The 24,326-nt window shown below is 51.2% G+C and overlaps 1 protein-coding gene across 1 annotated transcript in view; it reads left to right on the top strand.

Moving 5' to 3' along the window:
• EFL1 (elongation factor like GTPase 1) overlaps nt 1-24,326 on the top strand; it is an 87,849-nt gene that overhangs the window by 55,448 nt on the left and 8,075 nt on the right. The window contains exons 16-18 of the mRNA XM_054713346.1: nt 10,461-10,592; nt 12,056-12,203; nt 18,412-19,331. Coding sequence (XP_054569321.1) covers nt 10,461-10,592; nt 12,056-12,203; nt 18,412-19,331 — 1,200 coding nt within the window. The remainder of the gene's footprint in view (nt 1-10,460; nt 10,593-12,055; nt 12,204-18,411; nt 19,332-24,326) is intronic.

Raw genomic sequence — 24,326 nt, 5'->3', positions numbered from 1 at the left:
GCACCCCGCTGGCGCCCAAGGCCGGGAAAGCCCCAGGCGGCTTTCCAGGCCTTGGGCTCCGCCGCACCCCAGCTTCCCTGCAACGGTTTCCTGGTGGGCGTGGTTGATGGGCGTGGCTTGGTTGGTGGGCGTGGCTTGGGCGTAGCGAAGGTGCGGTCAATTTGCATATTTGTCTATTATAAGGTAAGATGCTTACTAATCCTTTGTCTCTTGTAAACATTGAAAACATCTGTTTTGTAACTTTTAACTTGGTGGTCTTTTTGTCATAGTTTTTTGGAATGCGGTAAGATGCATACATCGTTGGTGTGTGCTTTCGGTTTTTATGCTTTGCATTTAGATCTTCGATTCACGTGACGTTTCCTTTTTCTAGACGGCGTGCGGCAGAGATGAACTTGAATACTTTCTTCCATCTCATTAGGTGACTGTTTCGGTGCTGTTCACTGAGTGGCCCCCCTTTCTCCCACGGGTGCCCCTTTGTCATGTCCGGGTGCCCACACTTAGTGTCTGGGGTCCTCGTTCATTTCCGTCGGTCTCTGACCAGACCCCATCGCCGTGCTGTCTGTGCGTTGGTTTTTCTGAGTTGTGATGCATTGTCAGAGAGGAGTTAGGAGCCGGCCCGCTGTCTCTCTTTAGTCTGACCCGCCGCCAGCAGGCGTGGCTCGTGGCTTACGGGCCGTCCCCCGTCCCTGCCCACTCCGCTTCTCCGGTCTCCTCTCTGATCCTGTCCGTCAGGGTTGGTCGCGTACTTGTGGCGAAGTTTCATTTCACCCAGAAGTGACTCCGCTTTATGTTCTTAATTGGGAATATTTGGAGTTTAAAGGTCAAAGAAATCCGGTGATAATTTCCTGGTGGTGTGAAGCCATCTCTCTCTTCTCCTGTTTTTAATCTTAAAACAAAGTCTTAGCCCTGTTTCCAGCTACACGAGGCATTTTGCGCTTCTGAGGTGCTAACCCTTGTACGTTCCCCGTTTGTGTGAATCATTTCCACTGGAATGCGCGTCTTGAAGGAGCGCACTTCAGACCACGTGAATATGTGAAATCTAGGGAATATGTGAAATATGAATTTAAGTCAGTGGCACAGGGTCCGGCGTTCATACTGGATCTGACTAGAAATACGAATTTGTGCCTCATCGGGAAGTTATTCCAACCTTCTTTGCAGTTCACTAGTTAAATAATAGTATATACAAAATTAATATGCACTTCATATTATACACCCAAAAACTCTTAGTTGGTCAACATACCTGGTAGTAAAACAATAACTACTACTATTATGACCACTAATTGAGTGCTTGCTCAGCGCCTGGGACTTTGTCCCACAGCGAGCGACCCTCCGAACGTGTCCCATGGGTGACGTGCATGTCACCGGGATGGAAACTAAAACTTGGGGGAGTTAGGCAGCCAGCGTAAGGTGAGAGCTGTATTTACCATATTTTCCGGCGTATAAGATGACTTTTTAACCCAAGAAAATCTCCTATACGCCCAGTCATCTTATATGCTGGAAAATATGGTAATTTAAGTTCCCCCTAACCCAGTTTAGCTCAGTGGGTAGAGCGTCAGCCTGTGGACTGAAGGGTCCCGGGTTCGGTTCCAGGTCAAGGGCACATGCCCCAGTTGTGGGCTCGATCCCCAATGTGGGATGAGCAGGAGGCAGCCGGTCCATGATTCTCTCACATCATTGATGTTTCTCTCTCTCTCTCTCCCTCTCCCTTCCTCTCTAAAATTCATAAAAATATATTTAAGTAAGATTCTCCACTTTAAAAAGAAAATAACTTTAAGCTCCTTCGATTCCAAATGGAACAGAACAGAAATGCAGATTGACTCAAGCAAAGAGTTGATGGCAGCCGCAGGCTGTAGAACAGCTGAGTGAGAGGATGGGGCGTCCCCTCAGTCCCGTGTGGTCACAGCGGCTGGAGGCGGGGACGCTGGGGCCTCCCCCTCAGCGCGCTCCTTCGTCCCGCCTCCCGTGTGTCAGCCCCTCTGGGAAGTCTGTACTTTGCACCTCCCTCTTCACATGGGCACAACTCGTCCTTGTCCCGTGATAACAGCTATCACGTCGTATTGTGATGGCTTGTGTGTCTGCCTTGGTCTGCCCCCTACTCCCACCCCACCCTCCCCCCGATGGCACGCTCTGCGGGCAGAACTGTGCTCCTGGTCCCGTGTTCATTGGAGAAACTGTATGAAGTGTTCGTTTGCGCCTCCGCCCTTATATCTAAAGCAGTGAAGCACTTGCCAAGAGTTGGGTAAATATTTATCCGTGTTTGAAAGCACGATGTGTGAAGCCTTGAAGCTTAGGCGCCGAATGGAAACGGCTTTAAAAGGTACCAGAGAGGCAAAATACCAGAGAAAAAGGGCAACAGCAGTCTGTTTTCCATTAGAACAGAAACAGACGTGAAGAACTGACAGGAGCGAGTCATGTGACGGTGGGGAAGGGGTTTCCAGGCCCGGGACAAGCACGCACAGAGCCCTGAGTGTTCTGAAAGCCCCCTGCGCAGACGGCCCAGATTGCGAGGCGGTGCAGGCCAGGCTGAGGGGCCTGCCCCTCGTTCATGAATTTTGTGCACCAGGCCTCTAGTCTATAATAATGATAAAAGGGTAATATGCTAATTAGACCGGACGTCATTCCGGACATCCTTCCTGACGGAAGCCGAGGCCGGAGGGAAGCCAGCCCGGGTCCCGGGTGCCGGAGGGAAGCCGGTGCCAGCAGCCGGGGGAAGGAAGGCCTACTCCTGCATGAATTTTCGTGCATCGGGCCTCTAGTATCTGTATAAAAAATTACTTTTCTTCAGTGATTACTTTTCCTCATAGACTCTGCTGAGAAAAAGGCCACCGATCTTGATGTAACTTGCTTACGAATCACTGTTAGCCGTCACAAGCTCCATCTGCCCAGATGAGAAGGAAAAAACAAAAACCTGACATGGTGATGTCATCGTGGCGAGACTTTTCCCCAGGGCCTCCTCTCGCAGCAGGAAGCCGGAGGGCAGGAGATGTCACGGGCTTGTTCAGCATCCCGGGCAGACTGGACCCTCTGAAACCTTAGCCGAGCACACCGGTCTGCTGTGGAGATGCCAGCCGGCAGGCTGCGGACGGGCCCGTTTCACGTTTAGGCTCCTGCCCGCCCGCCCGCCCAAGCCCATGACGAGGGTCACAACGTGCATGGGTCCCTGGATTAGCTTTTTTTCTTTTATTTTTTTAAGTTTTATTTTATTGTTTAAAGTATTGCATATAGTATTACCTATGTCTCCTTTTTCCCCCATTGACCTCCCCCCGGCCACCCCCACCCCCGGCACATGCCCTCACCCCCCAACCCCCAGTGTCCGTGTCCATTGGTTGTGCTCATATGCACGCATACAAGTCCTTTGGTTGATCTCTTACCCCCATCCCCCACCACTCCCCTGCCTTCCCACTGAAGTCTGACGGTCTATTCGATGCTTCTCTGTCTCTGGATCTTTTTTTTTTAACATTTAATCACCTTGATTTATTTATTTATTTTTTGTTTGTTTTTGTTCATCCTCACCCGAGGATATTTTTCCATTGATTCCTAGAGAGAGTGGAAGAGAGAGAGAGAGAGAGAGAGAAACATGGAAGAAACACATCAATTGGTTACCTCCTGCAGGAGCCCTGACCAGGGCCTGGGCCTGGGAGGAGCCTGCAACCGAGGTACATGCCCTTGACCAGAATCGAACCTGGGACCCTTTGGTCCATAGGCCGACGCTCTAGCCACTGAGCCAAACCAGCTCTGGATTTGGATCTGTTTTTGTTCATCAGTTTATAATCGATATACGTATAATAGAGAAATATGCTAATGAACCGGGACGCCGTAACGGGTCTACCGGACGGGAGGAGGTTCCGCGCACCTGTGCTCGGGGAGGGCCTGATCAGCAGCGACCGCAGCTGCTTCAAGGGCCGGAGAGCGAGGCGGGGCCAGATCGGCAGTGGCTGCGGCTGCTGCGGGGCCAGGGAGAGAGGCAGGGCCGGACCAGCGACTCGAGGGTGGAATCGCCCACTGGGCTCCTAGTGTTCATTCTATCCCACAGATGAGTGAGATCACCTGCTGTTTATCTTTCTCTGGCTGGCTTATTTTAATAGCTTAGCATAATGCTCTCTAGGTCCATCCATGCTGTTGCAAATGGTAAAAGTTGCTTCGTTTTTATAGCAGCGTAGTATTCCATGTGTAGATGTACCACGGGTTTTTTTTGTGTGTGTTTTTTTTTAAATATATTTTTATTGATGTCAGAGAGGAAGGGAGAGGGAGAGAGAGAAACATCCATGATGAGAGAGAATCACGGATCAGCTGCCTCCTGCACGTCCCCCCACCGGGCATGGAGCCCGCAGCCCGGGCCTGTGCCCTGACCGGGAATCGAACCTGTGACCTCCTGGTTCAGAGGTCGATGTTCAACCGCTGAGCCACGCCAAAGCCAAGGGTTTTAGATCCCCACCACCCCGGGGCCCTGTACTTAAAAAAAAAAACAAAAAAAAAAACCGTCATACTTGGGTGAATCCTCGTGACTCTTCCGGAGTAGTGTCCATGCCCTCCCAAGCCGGAGGGTCTGCAGATGTCCTTGACGTAGAGCTTCATTTCCTGGGAAGGTCGGGGGGGACTCCTTAACTCGGCTTATGGCACAGATTAAAATGGCCAGGTTGATGGTTCCTGGGTGTGGTAATGTTAAAGTTGGCTTGAAATAGAACTTTGGCCCGGCCGGCGTGGCTCAGTGGTTGGGCATTGACCTCTGAACCAGGAGGTCAGGGTTCGATTCCCCATCAAGGGCACAGGCCCGGGTTGCAGGCTCCATCCCCAGTGTGGGGCGTGCAGGAGGCAGCTGATCCATGATTCTCTCTCATCGTGGATGTTTCTCTCTCTCTTCTCTTCCTCTCTGATATCAATTTTAAAAAAAGAAGAAGAATAGTCCTGGCCGGTGTGGCTCAGAGGATAGAGCGTCGGCCTGCGGACTGAAGGGTCCCGGGTTCGATTCTGGTCAAGGGCACATGCCCGAGTTGCAGACTCAATCCCCAGGAGGGGGCGTGCAGGAGGCAGCCGATCTGTGATTCTCTCTCATCATGGATGTTTCTCTTCCTCTCTCCCTCTCGCTTCCTCTCTGACATCAATAAAAATGTATTTAAAAAAAAAAAAAAGAGTAGAAAAAAGTGGTCAGCAGGAGGCCATCCATCTCTCAGGTCCCGCCCAGTCTTGTTGGTGCCAATCGTAAAAGATATGTAAATGAGGCTCCTTACAGGGAAACATGGGAGAGAGTCCAGGAAACCTGTCGGCCCGTTTGCCAAGTGCTGGCTTTTGGTGAAGAAGCTTTATTGAAGGGTCCGGTGCACAGCCCGGCGGGGCCCGTGTGTGCCCGGCGGAGGGGCTCAGCGTAGGTTCCGTGTTGTGACTGATCTGCGGCGCGTGAGCTCGAGTGCACACGCTTGCGTATCTCATTGTACTTGTGTAGAGAGGACGTGGGTCAGAGATCTTCGGTCAGGCAAAAGTCACTGGTGTTTGTATAAAAAAATCCTTGGTGAGCCCTAGCTGGTGTGGCTCAGTGGATAGAGCGTCAGCCTGCGGACTGAAGGGTCCCGGGTTCGATTCCGGTCAAGGGCACATGCCTGGGTTGCGGGCTCAATCCCCAGTAGGGGGCGTGCAGGAGGCAGCCGATCAATGATTCTCTCTCATCATTGATGTTTCTCTCTCTCCCTCTCCCTTCCTCTCTGAAATCAATAAAAACATAAAAAATAAAAAAAACCTTGGTGTTTAGTAAATTGCTTTCATCCCATATTTCCATTTCGCTTATATAAATAAGCCTTATGCCTTTTTTAAAATTAAAGGTTCTATGAAGAAAACCAATTTTAATAAACTAAATTCATGACATTGGGATGCTACAGACCATTTTTTATTTAAAAAGAGAAAAGGATTGAAATTATTCAAGTTGCAAAACCCATAGAGCAAAAACCAGAAGAAAAAAAATGTCAGTTCTTTCTTTAAGTAGAAGAAGTAGAAACTCCATCAGTTGATACCACCCCATACAATTTGCATTTCACATCTGATGCCTTTTCTTGATAAACGTTTAAAAAGCTGCACCCTCTCTAATCCTTGAAATAAATCAGGGCCACACTAATTTTAGATTTTTCCCCCTGAACCATCACTTCTATCTCAGAAATTCTGGAACTATCCCTGTGGCAACATGTCCTTCACTTACACCCCAATCCCAGCGGAAAAGGCTTCAGCAAATGTACTTACCATGAAGGAAGTATTCCTCCTTACTTGTGATCATGGTTACTAAAACAATTGGCCTGAAAGTAAACAGGTAAGAAATGATGTGGCTATTATGTGTAATATGTAAATTATGTGTGCCGACAGAGGACGGAAATACATCAGAATGAGAATAGCCACAATTTAGATGGCAGGGTTATGGGCCTACTGTGTTTTTTGTTCATTTGTTTTTGTGTTTTTGGTTTTCAAAATTGTACTTGTAAAGTGCTGGTATTACATTATTTTTAAAACAAAAGCTTATTTTAAACTGTATTCTGTAGAAATACTAGGTTGTACACTTAAGAATTATCTAGTAGTTTATCGAGAAATCCTCAGAGTGATTTTAAATTATTGTGATTCACCCCCCAAAAAATCATAAAGGACTCTTTCCTGCATTTTAAAATTATATTTTAAGATAAGGGAAAATAGCCCTAACCGGTGTGGCTCAGTGGATAGAGCGTCAGCCTGCGGACTGAAGGGTCCCAGGGTTCGATTCCGGTCAAGGGCATGTACCTTGGTTGCGGGCACATCCCCAGTGGGGGGGTGTGCAGGAGGCAGCTGATCGATGTTTCTCTCTCATCGATGTTTCTAACTTTCTATCCCTCTCCCTTCCTCTGTGTAAAATTCAATAAGATATATTAAAAACATTAAATTAAAAAAAAGATAAGGGAAAATGGTGACAGGTAGTTTCTGACAATCTCAGAAGCATCTCTTTTTCCATAAATACTTCAGCTGGATGAGGAACACTGTGGCATTGATTTTCCCCGATGGTTTTTAGGGGAATTACAATCCTGCTCACAGATCTAGGCACGTGTAGACAGCAGGAGTAGACTTGGTCATGTGAACAGCGAAACGTGAGCCAGAAGTTCAAAAAGACAGCGTTCAGATGGCTCTCAGCGTCTGCAGCCAGGGTCCCGGGCGACAGAGGGGCCCCAGCTCTGCCCTCGCATTGGAACCAGGTGCCGTGTGCACAGGAAGGAAGCGCATGCTGGTCCCGGGTCAGGAGCAGGACGGAGGAGGTGGGGAGAGAGGACTTACTGCGGGGTTTTCCCAAGCCCCTGACCTCCCGGAGATGCTCTTCCTAGTAGGCTTGGTGGACACCCGGGCAGACTCGGATCTGACGCATCGCTGCGCCAGTGGCCAGGGGTAGACCTCTCCGTGCGCCTGCCGGAGAGGCCCAGTCATGAACTTGGACCCTGAGCTCAGCCGGCGTGGTTCTGCAGCTGAGCATCGACCTAGGAACCAGGACGTCACACTTCGATACCCAGTCAGGGCACATGCCCGGGTTGCGGCTCGATCCCCAATGTGGGGTGTGCAGGAGGCAGCCGACTAATGATTTTCTCTTGGATATTTCTATCTCTCCCTCTCCCTTCCTCTCTGAAATCAATAAAAATATTATTTTAAATAAATCTATAATACAAGGGTAATATGCTAATTAGTCCGGGAGACCTTCCAGACATCCTTCCAGACAAAGCCATGGTGGTGGGGCCGAGGCAGAGACGGTTAGGGGCGATCAGGCCAGGAGGGGAGGGGCAGTTGGGGGTGATCAGGCCAGGGGAGGCGGGGGGGGGGTTAGTTGGGGGCAAGCAGGCCGGCAGGCAGAGTGGTTAGGGGCGATCAGGTAGGCAGACAGCCAGGTGAGCCCGTTAGGAGCCAGCGGTCCCGTATTGCGAGAGGGATGTCTGACTGCCGGTTTAGGCCCGATCCCACAGGAGCCTAAACCAGCAGTCAGACATCCCCCAAGGGATCCCAGATTGGAGAGGGTGCAGGCCAGGCTGGGGTGCATGAATTTCGTGCACTGGGCCACTAGTAAATAAATAAACTCGGATCCTGACCAAATCCAGACCCTGGAGGCACAGGGACTGGATGTAGCTCCTTGGAAACGAGTCTGACCCGGGTCTCCTGCCCACGGAAGGTCTGGAAATTGAAAGGTCTCCACCTCGTGCCGTGAACTGAGCAGCTGAAGGAGCTGACGATGGTCAGTGTGAGGCAGAGAAAGGGCCAAGGGATCTGGCAGATGCTTCCAAACCCCAAGGGCAGCTGGGTACCACTGAGCCGTGCCGGACAGGCCAGGCGCTCCCTTTAGAGTTTCAGGCAGCAAGTGGATTTGCAAAAGAGATGATTGCATTGGAGACTCCCCTTCCTCCAATTAAAGAGCAGAAGCAGCGTGTTTCCTGGGGACCTTGCGGGAACTGGACAGAGAATGGACAGATGGGCCGCAGGCTTTAGCATAATGCAAAAGGTTTTCCTTCTTTAAAAAAAAAAAATTTTTTTTATTGATTTCAGAGAGGAAGGGAGAGAGAGAGAGAAAAATCCATGATGAGAGAGAATCACGGATTGTCTGCCTCCTGCACGCCCCTCCCTGGGGATGGAGCCCACAACCCGGGCCTGTGCCCTGACCGGGAATCGAACCCTGACCTCCTGGTTCCTAGGTAGATGCTCAGCCACTGAGCCACGCTGGCCGGGCCTTAATGGAAGGTTTTCTTACAGGTGGAGCTCCCCCCACGTGTAGCGAGATGGTGAATTCTGGGTGCTAGAGGGGGTGCCACACCGTGCGATCAGACCCGGACACCTCTGACCGCCCCCCCCCCCTCCCCCCCCCGCCCGCCGCCTTCCAAGCTTAACGTGCCCGCAGCCCCTGCCCGTCCCCCAGCCGGGGGTTCATGGGTGGCACCCACGCCACTCTCCTTTGCGCCCACTTGTCAGCTGAGCCCGAGAGGGGGGGAGTTGGGTGCTGGTTACACGCCCGGGCCCCATGTCCCGTGTCCCCTCCCCTCCACACCCCCCTTCATCTTCATCCGAACCGGAAAGCACAGACAGTGGGCCTCGTACGTGGTCCTTCATTTGCTCTACCGTGTTGTCTGCGCCGCCCTGGCTGTGAGGTTCAGGGCACCCCTCCATCTTTCTTCTGGGGGCACTCTCTCTGCTCCCACCTCCTCAGAGACAGACACACACACCCTTGATTCCAGCCTGTCGGACCTCAGGGGCCACACGTGGCCCGCGCACCCGGAGGCAGCCACCAGCCAGGAGCCGCCTGCAGGTCCATTTGCCAAAGAGACGATTTCGTTAGACGCCTCTTCCCCAAATTCACGTCGTACAGACTCAAAGTGATCGTTAGAAAGAATTGGTGTTTCCAGACATATGTATCGGGACACGATCATTTCTGTGGTCAGGGTGGGTATGTGTGGGCGCGATTGGATGTAATAGGATCCGTACATTTAGAAAATGAAACCCCGCACAATTTCTGTACTTTTATTTTTATGTTTTATTTTTAAATATACTTTATTGATTTTTTTACAGAGAGGAAGGGAGAGGGTTAGAGAGCCAGAAACATCCATGAGAGAGAAACGTCCATCAGCTGCCTCCTGCACACCCCCTACTGGGGATGTGCCCGCAACCAAGGTACATGCCCTTGAACGGAATCGAACCTGGGACCCTTCAGTCTGCAGACCGACGGTCTATCCACTGAGCCAAACTGGTTAGGGCATGATTTAACAGGATTCGTACATTTAGAAAATGAAACCCAGTAGAATTTTTGTTTGTTTTTTGCCAGTAATTCAACCTGCTTTTTTTGTTGTTGTTTTTTTAAATTTTATTTTATTGTCTAAAGTATTACATATAGTAGTCATATATCTCCTATATTTTTCCCCATTGACCCTACCCCCTGTCACATGCCCTCATCCCCCCCCCTCAGTGTCTTGTGTCCATTGGTTGTGCTTATATGCATGCATACAAGTCCTTCGGTTGATCTCTTTCCCCTCTTCCCCAACACTCCCCAGCCTTCCCGCTGTAATTTGACAGTCTGTTTGTATTTTTTTAAATATATTTTTATTGATTCCAGAGAGGAAGGGAGAGGGGGAGACAGAGAGGAAATCAGTGATGAGAGGGAATGATTAATTGGCTGCCTCCTGCACGCCCCTCCTGGGGATTGGGTCTGCAACCCGGGCCTGTGCCCTTGACCAGAAATCGAACCCGGAACCTTTCAGTCCGCAGGCCAACACGCTATCCACTGAGCCACACCTGCCAGGGTGGATTTCTGGATCTTTCACAGCAACTACAACTGTACCCAGGGGCCCGGGGCCTCGGAGCGCGTCGGCCTCGTTCCCGGCAGCATTTTCTTCGTGTTTCCTGTCACACATGTCCTGGGTCGGTGCTCTCCGTTCTCTCGTGCAAACTTGGAATGTGTCACCTTTCACTGAGCCCCGGGTCTCTCCTCCCTGCAGGCATCGGGGGCCTTCAGGACTTCGTGCTGAAATCCGCAACCCTGTGCAGCGTGCCCTCCTGCCCGCCCTTCATCCCGCTCAGCTTCGAGGCCACCCCGATCGTCAGGGTGGCTATCGAGCCAAAGCATCCAAGTAAGACGGCCTTGTTCTTCAAAGCAGGGATGTTCCTGCTGCTGTTTGTTTGTTTGTAAATATTTTTTATTGATTTCAAGAGGAAGGGGGGGGTGGGGGGAGAGAGAGAGAGAGAGAGAGAGAGAGAGAGAGAGAGAGAGAAACATCCATGATGAGAGAGAATCATGGACCGGCTGCCTCCTGCACGCCCCACACTGGGGATGGAACCCACAACCGGGCTTGTGCCCTGACCGGGAATCGAACCCTGACCTCCTGGTTCCTAGGTCAGCGCTCAACCGCTGAGCCACATCAGCCGGGCCGTGACATCATGGCAGACTCGAGTCCTCCCGTGTTGTTTCGGCTGTGTCCTGTGAACGGGCATGCAGGCCTGTAACTGAGTAATCCTCCCGACCAGGAGGCCACACAGACCACCGGCTCTTAAAGGGATACTCCTCTCTCAGGAACGAGGCCTCTTCAGGCACCTGTGCTCCCCGGGGAGGCTGTGTCCTGAGGTGGCCGGGGTGGGGCCGTCTCTGCATCCCGCTCGGGAGATCAGAGCCTTGCTTCTCACAGCAACACGACTCCCCGGGTAAACATCTGCAGAATGGCGTCTCCATATGTCATAGCTTTTTAAAAAATATATATATATATATATATTTTCATTGATTTCAGAGAGGGAGGGAGAGGGAGAGAGAGATAGAAACATCAATGATGAGAGACAATCACGGATCGGCTGCCTCCTGCACGCCCCCTCCTGGGTATCGAGCCCGCAACCCGGGCACGTGCCTTTGACCGGAATCGAACCTGGGACCCTTCAGCCCCCAGGCCGACGCTCTGTCCACCGAGTCAGACCGACCACGGCACAAACTATTTTAACCGGGAGGCTCCGGCGCAGTTTCCCAGATTGGTTATCACCTCGAACGCTGCTTTTGCCTTTTTGTTGATTTTGGGGGTACTGTTTAGGGAGGAGCTCAGCTCTGGTGCGTGTGTAGGCGTACAGTATGTACAGTGGTACTGAGTTCAGGTGGGCGGTTTCTATGTACCGAGGATCAGAAGAAGTGTGTGGATCCACTTTGGGGTCTTGCTGAGCACGCACGTGCCTCACGTTAGCTGTCTACACAAATCAATTAGCAGGAGGCCCCTTTCTTCTCATCGCCGCGTGCAAGGGAAATCAACTGTTCTTTTAAGAGTTTATTTCATTGTCCTTTTCCCTTCCATCGCAAGGACATCCTCTCTTTGTTTTAATAGATTTCAGAGAGGAAGGGCGAGGGAGAGAGAGACTAAAACACCAATGAAGAGACAGAATCATTGACAGCTGCCCCCCGCGACCCGGGCACGCGCCCTGACCGAGAATCGAACCGCGACCCCCTGGCTCATGGGTCGACGCTCACCCACTGAGCCACGCCGGCCGGGCAAGGGCATCCTCCTTAGATCGTACTGGTCTTACGTTGTGTACGTGACCCGCGTTCCGTCTGTCGGTCCAGGTGAGATGCCTCAGCTCGTCCGAGGAATGAAGCTGCTGAACCAGGCCGATCCCTGTGTGCAGATTCTGATTCAGGAAACGGGCGAGCACGTGCTGGTCACCGCGGGGGAGATCCACCTCCAGCGCTGCCTGGACGACTTACGGGAAAGGTCAGCTGGGGGGGCGCCGGGGAGAGGCCGGCCCCAGGGTCACTGGGCGCTCCAGGGCTGCCTGAGCCATCCGCGGTTGGTTTGGGGAGAAAAAGTGAGATTCCCCTAAACAGGAACTGCCGCGTGTTATTGGATCGTAGGTTTAATTTTTAACGACTGACATTCACTTCTGCACTTGAATCATTTTGCATTTTTATTTTCTATTTTATTGTTATTACTAGAGGCCCAGTGCACGAAATTCGTGCACGGGGGGTGGGGGGGTCCTCTCAGCCTGACCTGCACCCTCTCGCAATCCAGGACCCCTTGGGGGATGTCCGACTGGCAGTCAGACATCCCTCTCGCAATCCAGGACCACTGGCTTCTAACTGCTCGCCTGCCTGCCTGCCTGATCGCCCCTAACCACTCTGCCTACCTGCCTGATCGCCCCTAACCACTCGCCTGCCTGCCTGATCACCCCTAACCGCTCGCCTGCCTGCCTGCTTGATTGCCCCTAACCGCTCGCCTGCCTGCCTGATCGCCCCTAACCACTCTGCCTGCCTGCCTGCCTGCCTGCCTGATCGCCCCTAACCGCCTCTGCCTGGGCCCCCACCACCGCTGCTTCGTCCGGAATGATGTCTGGAAAGTTGTTTGGCTGTCCGGTCTAATTAGCATATTATGCTTTTATTATTATATATTTTTTAAATCCTCTCCTGAGGATATTTTTTTCTTTGATTTTTAGAGGGAGTGGGAGAGAGAGGGAGAGACAGAGAGAAACACCGCTGTGAGAGAGACACATCGATGGGTTGCCTCCCGCATGCCCCCGACCAGGACCAGGAGCCTGCAGCCAAGGTACGTGCCCTTGACTGGACTCAAACCCAGGACCCTTCAGTCCGCAGGCCCACCCTCTATCCACTGAGCCACACCAGCTAGGGCTAATTTTGCATTTTCACTTAAGTCAAATATTTTCATGTATATATTTTACTTTATACACACACGGTCTATCAGGACAACAAAATAAAATCACCTTTTGTAGACAGGCTGTGGTTAGGACCGATGTCTTTTCAGACTGGTGTGGTCTCTGCAGGGCAAACCTCAGGAGGTCTCGTGCTCTGTCCTGGGAATCTGTGCGTGTCATAAAGTAGGCATCCCAGCTCACTTTTTGTAAGTCCTGTTTTCCCTCTTTATTCCAAAGGCAAGGTATGTTATTGAAGCGATTAGGAGAATACAGAAGAGGAAGAGGAGTGAGGGTGGGGGGCAAAGACAGAAACATTTTTTATTGAGTTCAGAGAGGAAGGGAGAGGGAGGGAGAGAGAGAGAGAAGCATCAATGAGAGAGAGAATCACTGACCGACTGCCTCCTGCACGCCCCACACTGAGGATCGAGCCCACAACCCGGGCATGTGCCCTGACCGGAAATCGAACCCTGACCTCCTGGTTCATAGGTCAACACTCAACCACTGAGCCACGCTGGCCGGGCGATCATTATAGTTTCAAAGCTGTGCATAGCTTATTTTCTTAGTCCTAACTGTATGACCATATTTTTTCTAAATAATGATAATTCAAAAAGTATTTTCCCATTCCATTGCTTTTCTTTTTTAAAATGAGGATAAGCATTTAATTTTCTTGAGTGCCATTTGACCGTTTTAAAGGTCGTTACATAGATTATTTGACACTTCTAATGTGGTAGGTTATTTTAATAAATCTAAACCAAATCCATTTTTATAACCCGTGGTAAAAACTAAAGTTATTTCTTTAAGATGCTGTTCGGTGTGATGTTTCTGTATATGTTAACAGTAAGGCCCTGGGTTCTGAGGTCATATCTAGGTTAGAATCCCGGCTTCCCCACTTGCTTTTGGACTTTGGAGAGGTTCCTTATTTTTATCTGCTTTTCTCCTCTACAAAACGAGGATGATAATATAAAGAAATAGTACATGTAAATTACTTAGCATAGTGTCTCCTCTATAATAATAAAAGCGTAATATGCTAATTAGACCGGATAGCCAGACGACCTTCCGAACGTCATTCCGGACGTCCTTCCAGATGAAGCTGCAGGGCGGGGGGGGGGGGGCCTGAGGCAGAGGCTGTTAGGGGCGATGAGGCAGGCAGGCGACCAGTTAGGGGTGATCAGGCAGGCAGGCCGGCCAGTGGTTAGGAACCAGTGGTCCCGGATTGCAAGAGGGTGCAGGTTGGGCTGAGGGGCCCCTCCCCCCGACACCTGTGCAGGAATTTCGTCCACCAGGCCTCTAGTATATACTAGTAATAGGTGATTAGTAAATAAATAAAGCACATATAGCCATTTTTTTCATTGTTAGTTTATCGTAGGTTTTATAGCTGACTTCTTAGGTATGTTTGAACTATAGTTTTACCTATGTATACAGTCTCTGTCAGGTTCAGGAATCAAAGTAACTTTAAATTAATACATCAAATGGACATCCATGTTGTATAATCTACAATATATAAAGCATATGAAATGAGCAAATCCTTGACAGTGAACAAACTCACTGGCGAAACCAAACCTTTCTTGGAAATAAAATTTTTTTCACATTTTGTCTTCCACACACCGCATGGTCTATTTAGGTTCTGTATTCTAGAATCAATTTTGGTAACATTATTTTTAGGAAATTACTTCTTGAGTTTTAAAATGTACCGAAAAGTATAAAATCAGATAAAACCATATATGTGCCTCCAACTCAAAAAAGATGTAGAAAGCAGAAATAAGTCTAGAGTCAGATGAAAGCATTTTAAAAACTTTTAATATTATTTCCCTCACTGAGTAACATTTCCCAGGGAAAAGTATTATTTCAAGACCTCCACATTTCGTATTACATGTATGTGTACACACACAGATCCGTGTAGTACACTTACACATCAGTCATCCACGTTGCCAGTAGCATGCATAGGCCGGACCGGAGCTTTCGTGCTCACTGGGAGTGAGGTAGGCAGAAAACAGAAGAACCAGGAATACCGCGGGGTTTCATTATCATCAGAATCACGCCCTGCCCGTGTCCGGGATCCACCCTCTGTGAACAGGGAGGCCAGCAGGAGCCAGGAGTTCGTCTAGAGGAGTTCTCACTTGGAGGAAAATGCAGCATGAAACTAAACTCGATATAACATGCGGGAAGGGGCTTTCCAGCCCTGGCTGGTGTGGCTCAGTGGATAGGGCGTTGGTCTGCGGAATAAAGGGTCCCGGGTTCGATTCCCAGTCAGGGCACATGCTCGGGTTGCAGGCTCGATCCCCAGTAAGGGGCGTGCAGGCGGCAGCTGATCGATGTTTCTCTCTCATTGATGTTTCCTTTTTTTTTTTTTGACCACCCTCCCCCCCCAATCGATGTTTCTAACTCCCTATCCCTCTCCCTCTCTATAAAAAATCCATAAAATATATTTTTAAAAATTAAATTAAACCAGTTGAAGTTAAGTAAAATAAAAATGTCAGTTTTCTATCAGACTAGCCCCATTTCAAATGCCTCGTAGATATCTATGGCTATTTTATTTATTTATTTATTTTATTTATTTATTTATTTATTTATTTATGTATTTTTATTTATTTTTTTGTTAATCGTCATCCAAGAATATTTTCCCACTGATTTTTAGAGAGAGAGAGGAAGGGAGGGGGAGAGACAGAGAGAGTAACATGATGTAAGAGAGACACATCGATTGGTTGCCTCCTGCACATGCCCTGACCAGGCCTGAGGGTGGAGCCTGCAACCGAGGTCCGTGCCCTTGACCAGAAGCGAACCCAGGACCCTTCCGCCTGTGGGCTGGTGCTCTAGCCCTTGAGCCACACCAGCCCGGGCTCTTGTGTGGCTACGTTGATGTAATTAAAATTAAGTAAGAATTTTCCCCAGCTGTACTCGCCACATTCCAGGCGTTCAGTAGCGACAGCGCAGATACCCACACAGTAGCTGCAGGAACTCCTCTAGACAAACTCCTGCCTCCTGCTTGCCTCGAGTGAGCCTCATCATCAAAGCCAGTACATAGGCAGGTGCTGGCCAGCTGTCCCCAGCTTCTGTGATTCTTCGTCTGTTTAGTTAGAATCGTTGAACTTTTCTTCTCCACACTTACACTGAGTGGCCAGATTGTGATGATCTCTGAACGCATAATAATCTGGCCACTCAGTGTATATCCTATAGCAGTGGTCGGCAAACCGCGTCTCGCGAGCCACATGCAACCGACACCCCCACTTCTTCTAACGCCACTTCTTCAAAATAGACTCGCCCAGGCTGAAAACCGAATTCTGCGCATGGGCCACGAAGTTTCAATCGCAGTATACGTGCGCGCCAGCACGTGGTATTTTGTGGAAGAGCCACACTCAAGGGGCCAAAGAGCCGCATGTGGCTTGCGAGCCGCGGTTTGCTGACCACTGTCCTATAGAATAAAAGGCTAATATGCAAATTGTCCCCTCGACCACGAGTTCGACCAGCAGGCAGGCCGGCCAACCGCCCATTTCCCCTCCCCCTGGCCAGGCTGGCTGGACCCCACCCATGCACGAATTCATGCACCGGGCCTCTAATTTTATATACCGGGCCTCTAATTTTATATACTTTATGTGTGTGTGTGTGTGTGTGTGTATGTGTACACACACACATATATACACACACACACACACACACATACACACTGAGTGGCCAGATTATTATGCGTTCAAAGATCATAATAATATGGCCACTCAGTGTAAATCGGCAAACATTGTTTTACAGAATTTGTGTGTCAAATCTTTTTTTTTTTTTTAACCCTAGGATATTTTTCCATTAATTTTTTTAGAGAGAGTGGGGGAGAGAGGGAAAGACAGAAACATCGATGTCAGAGAGACACATCAATTGATTGCCTCTTGCGCGTGCCCCAACCAGGGCCCGGGCCGGTGATGTGCCCTTGACGGGAATCGAACCCAGGACCCTTCAGTCCACAGGCCGACATTCTATCCACTGAGCCAGACCGTCTAGGGCTCATGTGTCAAATCTTATTAAAACGTTTATTTTCCATTCAAAACATTCTTATCGCCCTGGCTGGTTTGGCTCAGCAGAGAGTGTTGGCCTGCAGACTGGAGGGTCCCAGGTTCGATTCCAGTCAAGGGCACATGCTTGGATTGCAGGCTCGATCCCCTGTAGGGGGCGTGCAAAAGGCAGCCGATGGATGAGTCTCTCATCATTGATGTTTCTATCTCTATCTCCCTCTCCCTCTCTGAAATCAATAAAAATATTTAAAAAAAACAAAAACAGCCAAAACCGGTTTGGCTCAGTGGATAGAGCGTCAGCCTGCGGACTGGAGGGTCCCAGGTTCGATTCCGGTCAAGGGCATGTATCTTGGTTGCGGGCACATCCCCAGTGGGGGGTGTGCAGGAGGCAGCTGGTCGATGTTTCTCTCTCATCGACGTTTCTAGCTCTCTGTCCCTCTCCCTTCCTCCCTGTGAAAATCAATGGAATATATTTAAAAAAAAAAAAAAAAAAAAACAAAAACATTCTTATCGAAACAGGTGGTTTATTTATTTTGAGAATGAACAAAACAGTGACATCCTACTACATGCAAAGAAAACAACCCCCTGAAGAAATGTTCCCATCAGGCTTTTCGATTGGAAATGAACATGATTTCTCTCTCAGAATAACAGAATTTTTATGTTTCTGTGTGCCGGGGTTCTTGTCCCAGCATTATGAAGGGTTCAGCAAACTGGAGAAAGGCTGTGCGTAGATTCAGTAAGGAGTCCAAAGATGAAAGATAGTTTTGAAAGGCACTGGGGGTCAGAGGAGCTTCAGCTAAAGGAGCTAAAGACTCTCTCCTTGTCTCAGGACCCTTGCTTTTTATTAACACAATTTGTCCTAAGGTGGCGATAATACACTTCAGAGGGTAGGGTTTACAGAAGCATTGTCAGATTGGGGAATAGCCTACAGCTGTTCAGGTGTTTGGCCAACAGGAGACACTAACATGCAGATTGAGATGCCCTGAGCTGTCTGGCAGCAGACAGTCATCCTATTCAGGTTTGGGGGAAGTGCCTTTCCAGCCGTTCCAACAGGTAATTACATATGTGACTCAGCCCTTGTTGAGCCCCCCAAGTTTCATCAACCTTTTGATAAAACTCTTGTAATTATGACATGCTGGAATTGGCTCCCGGCATCTCTGTGTGGTGTTTTTTTTTTTTTTTTTTGCAGAATTTCCACTGTGTGCTATTTCTAGGGGGGCCGTTTCGATGCTATTTTTGTCACAGCCTTCTGCCCTTTTTCTCATGGATCTGTCTGTAGGTTTGCGAAGATCGAAATCAGCGTCTCCGAACCCATCATCCCGTTCCGAGAGACCATCACCAAACCCCCCCGCGTGGACATGGTCAACGAGGACATCGGCAGGCAGCAGAAGGTGGCCGTCATCCACCAGGCCCGGGACGATCACAGCAGGGTCCCCGAGGGGGTCCAGGTGGACGCCGACGGGCTGGTCACCGTGACTACGCCCAACAAGCTGGCCACGCTCAGTGTCCGGGCCGTGCCCCTTCCGGAGGAGGTCACGCGGCTCCTGGAAGAACACAGCGACGTGATCCGTGCCATGGAGCAGCTGGCGTCGTCTGTGAACGAGGGCAGGGGTGCCCCGCTGACCCAGAAGACGCAGGAGAACATCCGGGAATTCAAGGGCAAGCTGGAGCAGCACCTGACAGGCAGGAAGTGGAGGAACACCGTGGACCAAATCTGGTCGTTCGGCCCCAGAAAATGTGGGCCCAACATATTGGTGAACAAAAGCGCCGACTTCCGGAGCTCCGTGTGGGCAGGCCCGGCGGGCACGGCCACCCAGGAGGCCAGCAGGTACCGGGACGTGGGCAACAGCATCGTGAGCGGCTTCCAGCTGGCCACCCTCGCCGGCCCCATGTGCGAGGAGCCGCTCATGGGCGTCTGCTTCGTCCTGGAGAGATGGGACCAGAGCAAGTTCGAGGAGACGGGAGCCAGCGAGAGACAGAACCGGGACCTGGAGGGAGAGGGGCCCGGGGACCCCGAGCCGGCGGAGAGGAGGACGGCCCAGAAGGGCGAGCCGGCCCTGGCCGACTGCTACGGGCCCCTGTCGGGGCAGCTGATCGCCACCATGAAGGAGGCCTGTCGCTACGCCCTGCAGGTGAAGCCGCAGCGCCTGATGGCGGCCATGTACACGTGCGACATCGTGGCCACCAGCGACGTGCTCGGTAAGGAAGGAGGATTATGGGAAGTCCAGATCAGAAAGTGGAGTCTCACTTAATATTATTTTTTTTATTTGAAATATTTATTTTTATTGGTTTAAGAGGAAGGGAGAGGGAGAGGGAGAGAAAAACATCAATGATGAGAGTGAATCATGGATCGGCTGCCTCCTGCACGCCCCGCACTGGGAATCAAGCCCGAAACCCGGGCATGTGACCTTGGCTGGAATCGAACCTGGGACCCTTCAGTTCGCAGGCCAATGCTCTATCCACTGAGCCACACCAGCTATGGCTTAATATTATTTTTTTAAATACATTTTTATTGATTTCAGAGAGGAAGGAAGGGAGAGAGAGAGAGAGAAACATCCATGATGAGAGAGAATCATGGATTGGCTGCCTCCTGCACACCCCTCACTGGGGATCGAGCCCTTAACCTGGGCATGTGTTCTTGACTGGAATCAAACCAGGGACCCTTCAGTCCGCAGGCCGATGCTCTATCCACTGAGCCAAACCTGCTAGGGCTTAATATTTTTTACAGAACCTCCATTATCATCCAATTTACTAAGACACTAAGATCTTTAAAAGCCAGAGGACTTAAATGTTAAAATCTTGAGGAGGGAGAAAAACTTCACTGAAGATCTTTTGCAACAAATAGAGACTCTTTTTTTTTTTTTTTTAATATATTTTTTTGATTTTTTTAGAGAGGAAGGGAGAGGGATAGAGAGTTAGAAACATCAATGAGAGAGAGACATCGACCAGCTGCCTCCTGCACACCTCCCACTGGGGATGTGCCCGCAACCAAGGTACATGCCCTTGACCGGAATCGAACCTGGGACCCTTCAGTCCGCAGGCCGACGCTCTATCTACTGAGCCAAACCGGTTTCGGCTAGAGACTCTTTTTTAAAAAATATATATTTTACTGATTTTTTACAGAGAGGAAGGGAGAGGAAGAGAGAGCTAGAAACATCGATGAGAGAGAAACATCCATCAGCTGCCTCCTGCACACCTCCTACTGGGGATGTGCCCGCAACCAAGGTACATGCCCTTGACGGGAATCGAACCTGGGACCCTTGAGTCCGCAGGCCGACGCTGTATCCACTGAGCCACACCGGTTAGGGCTGTTTTTATTTATTTTTATTTTTAAATTATATTTGTATTGATTGAAGGGAGAAGTAGAGAGAGAGTGAGAAACATCAGTGATGAGAGAGAATCATGGATCGGCTGCCTCCTGCATGCCCCCACACTGGGGATGGAGCCCACAACCTGGGCATGTGCCCTGACGGGGAATCGAACCGTGACCTCCTGGTTCCTAGGTTGGTGCTCAACCACTGAGCCACGCTGGCTGGGCCCTCTTTTTTTGTTCTTTTAATCCTCACCTGCAGATACGTTTTTATTTGTTTTTAGAAGTACCCAACACTCATCTTAACACATTAATCCCCTTTTTCATATTTATCATGTGTCCAGGGTCCGTCTAGGCCCATGAGCGGCCCTTCCCTCCCGTGACCTCCCAGGATAACGGGGACTCCTGTCCTTTCCAGATCGCCATCTCTCCCGTGTTACCCTATTGGGGGCGGGGGGGGGGGGGGGGTGGGACGAGTCCATAGCTTTGTGAAAAGACACCTCTTGGCTCAACCCTCGGAGCCAGGCCCTGCTGCTGGCCGTTCCCAGCAGGCTGTTGAGTCATCTCTCTTGAATCAACCGTCTGTATCTGTGTTCTCATTTCTGTTAAGAAATCATCCCCCTGCCCTGGCTGGTGTGGCTCAGTGGATAGAGCGTCGGCCTGCAGACTGAAGGGTCCCAGGTTCGATTCCGGTCAAGGGCATGTACCTTGGTTGGGGGCACATCCCCAGTAGGAGGTGTGCAGGAGGAGGCAGCCGATCCATGATGCTCTCTCATCATTGATGTTTCTATCTCTCTCTCCCTCTCCCTTCCTCTGAAATCAGTAAAAATATATTAAAAAAAAAAAAAATAAGGAAAGAAAGAAATCATCCCCGGGACCCGTGTGTGACCAGGCGGCCTTGGTTCAGACCCTGGAATTGTCGGTGTCACCCTGCCCTCTGACCTTCACCCTGACCCCCTGCCCTTGGCCCGCAGCCTCCGTCGCAGCGCTTTGCAGGGAGAGATGCCTGTCTTAACCCTCGGGCACCTGCCCTCTTCTCTCTCAGGAACAGAATGTGCCTTCGCCTGCGCCTCGTCCAGGCCCCGACCCCACTGGGCAAGGCCTCGTGGGCCCTGGGAGGTGGCCGCTGTGTGTGAGGATTGGTTAGGAGCAGTGTCTGCACCCCTCCCTCTGGTCAGCCTTTTTTCTTTTTTTAAAATATATTTTTATTGATTTTAGAGAGGAAGGGAGCAGGAGAGAGAGAGAGAGAGAGAAACATCAATGATAAGAGGAAATAATGGATCAGCTGCCTCCTGCACTCCCCCCACTGGGGATCGAGCTTGAAATCTGGGCATGTGCCCTTGACCAGAATTGAACCCGGACCCTGCAGTCTGCAGGCCGCTGCTCTATCCCCTGAGCCACACCGGCCAGGGCTTCGTTTGAGCTCTTCCCCGGCTACCCCAAGTCTGTCCGAGCGCGTGTGCCCCTGCCCGCTCCGCGTCCGCTCTGGCTTCACTCCCGTGCCTTCCGCACCTCGAGGTCGCTGACGGTGAGGACACACGGCCATGAGCAGGACACGGCCACGTCCCTGAGGGCGTCGCCCAGTGGGGCCGCTTGCTGACATCCTATGAACGTGGCCGGGTCGGTCTATACAGCCACCAGCAGCCCATACTCCCCATCCCGTCCCCAGCATGCTTTATCTCACGCCCGGTCGAGGCCCATCTGCATCCTGTCGGCCACATGTGCTGCATTTAGCAGTCGATGTAGCTAGCAGTCTGCCTGCCCCGGGCAGCGGGAAGAGGGGTTAGTGGGACCTGTTTTATGAGGCTCCGAAGCGCCCACCCATTGCTGTTGTGTTACCAGCAGTGACAGAAACCACAGGGCGAGAGAGAGAAAATCCTCCTTGGAAACCTGCCCTTCATGTTCCGTCGTCTTCTGTAATTTCTGTCCTCAGTAGCCCATCTTGTGTACGTGTATTCTCACAGGAGGAGCAGGGCTGTGTCCTGCTTTTTGCGTTTATTGCCGCCTCCATCTGGCTGCTCCGGGATGTCACGTTCATGTTTAATCTCCGCGTAACATCATGTCAGCTTGAGATGCTGTCATGGACTTCCTGTCGCCCCAAATTGGGATCCACATTGTTTCCTGTTTGTTTACTATTAGAGAAAACATGGCTGTGAGCAGCTGTTTCCTTTCCTGAGCTCCGGGGGTGGAGGGGTGCGGGGGCGGGGGGGCACATGACTTTAATTCCCACACTTCCGGCTCTGAAAATGGTAGAACCTGCAGACCAGCCTTCCTGGCTGTGATGGACAGAGATGCACGTGCAACCCTATCTAATAAAGAGGGAATGTGCTAATTTACCCTCACGCCATTGCAAAGATGGCAGCGCCCACAGCCAATAAGGAGGGAATATGCTAATTGACTGTCGCGCCCTCAAAGATGGCGGCGCCCACAGCCAATAAGGAGGGAATATGCTAATTGACTGCCCCGCCCTCAAAGATGGCGGTGCCCAGTCCCCTCAGCCCCCCAGCCACCCAGGGCCGCCCGAGGCTCAGGTAATCAGGGCCGGCTGAGGCTTGTGCTGCGGGCAGTGGCAGCAGCAGAGGTGTGATGGGGCGTCGCCTTCCCCTGATGGCTGGGTTGCCTCCCGCCCCTGAGGGCTCCCGGACTGTGAGAGGGGGCAGGCCGGACTGAGGGACCCCCTGTCCAGTGCATGAATTTTCATGCACCGGGCCTCTAGTCCTACATAATAAAGAGCTAATTTGCTAATTAGACCGAACAGCCGAACGACAAGCTGGATGAGATTCGGGGCGAAGCCGGGGCCGCGAGGGCCAGGCCCCTTGCACGAATTTCGTGCACCGGGCCTCTAGTGATGTGTAATGCCACGAAGGAGCACACAGGGCCCGTGAAGCCCAAATGGGGACGAGATTACGTTAAGGGTGGCCATCACGGGAGACTGGGCGGGGGCGTGGCTTTTGAGTGGGCTTAGACAGACAAAGAGGATTCGATGATGGAGTCGGCCGGAGTGTGTCCAGGCGGGACAGACGTGAGCTCCGAGTGGGGAGCCTTGCGTGTCCTGGGGGCGGGGCCTGCCTTGGCTTCAGCATCCTGAGCGCTGGGTCCTCTCTGGTCTGGGGTCCCCGAGCTGAAGGAGAGGCTCACAGGGACTAAGGGCCTCAACATTTTTATTTTATTTTCATTGCTCTCAGGGAGGGAGGGAGAGGGAGATGGAAACATCCATGATGAGAGAGGATCACGGATCGGCTGCCTCCTGCACGCCCCACACTGGGGATCGAGCCCGCCACCCGGGCATGTGCCCTGACCAGGAGTCGATCCGTGACCTCCTGGTTCCTAGGTTGGCGCTCGACTTCTGAGCCACGCCGGCTGGGCGTGGGGAAGTTTTTAAAAGGGGAGCCCTGATCAAAACCGTTTCAATCGATTAACTGTTGTGTTGCCATTTTTTCCCTGTTGGATGCCTCTCCTATGGTGCCTTGCTTTGTGTACGTGAGGTGTGAGGGGGCAGATGCCCGGCTGAAGGGGTATCAGAACGTTAGTAGTGAGCCCTGGCTGGTGTGGCTCAGTGGATAGAGCGCCGGCCTGTGGACCAAAGGGTCCCGGGTTCGATTCCGGTCAAGGGCACGTACCTCGGTTGCAGGCTGCTCCCTGGCCTGGGCCCTGGTCAGGGCCCATTCAAGGAGGCAACCCATCAATGTGTCTCTCCCACATCAATGTTTCTGTCTCTCCCTCTCCCTCCCACTCTCTCTAAAAATCAACGGAAAAATATCCTTGGAGTGAGGATTAAAATATACATACGTTTGCAGTGAGAGGCCACCCGCTCAAAAACCCCCATTGCCCCGGCCCCGCTGATTCCTCAGGGAGCACAGTGGCCGGTTAGCGGGCCTCGGCCG

Source organism: Eptesicus fuscus, chromosome 25 (genome assembly GCF_027574615.1).
Source record: "Eptesicus fuscus isolate TK198812 chromosome 25, DD_ASM_mEF_20220401, whole genome shotgun sequence".
Taxonomy (NCBI): Eukaryota; Metazoa; Chordata; class Mammalia; order Chiroptera; family Vespertilionidae; genus Eptesicus; species Eptesicus fuscus.
The sequence above is the reverse complement of the archived record's forward strand: the minus strand, read 5'-3'. Positions and strand labels throughout refer to the sequence as shown.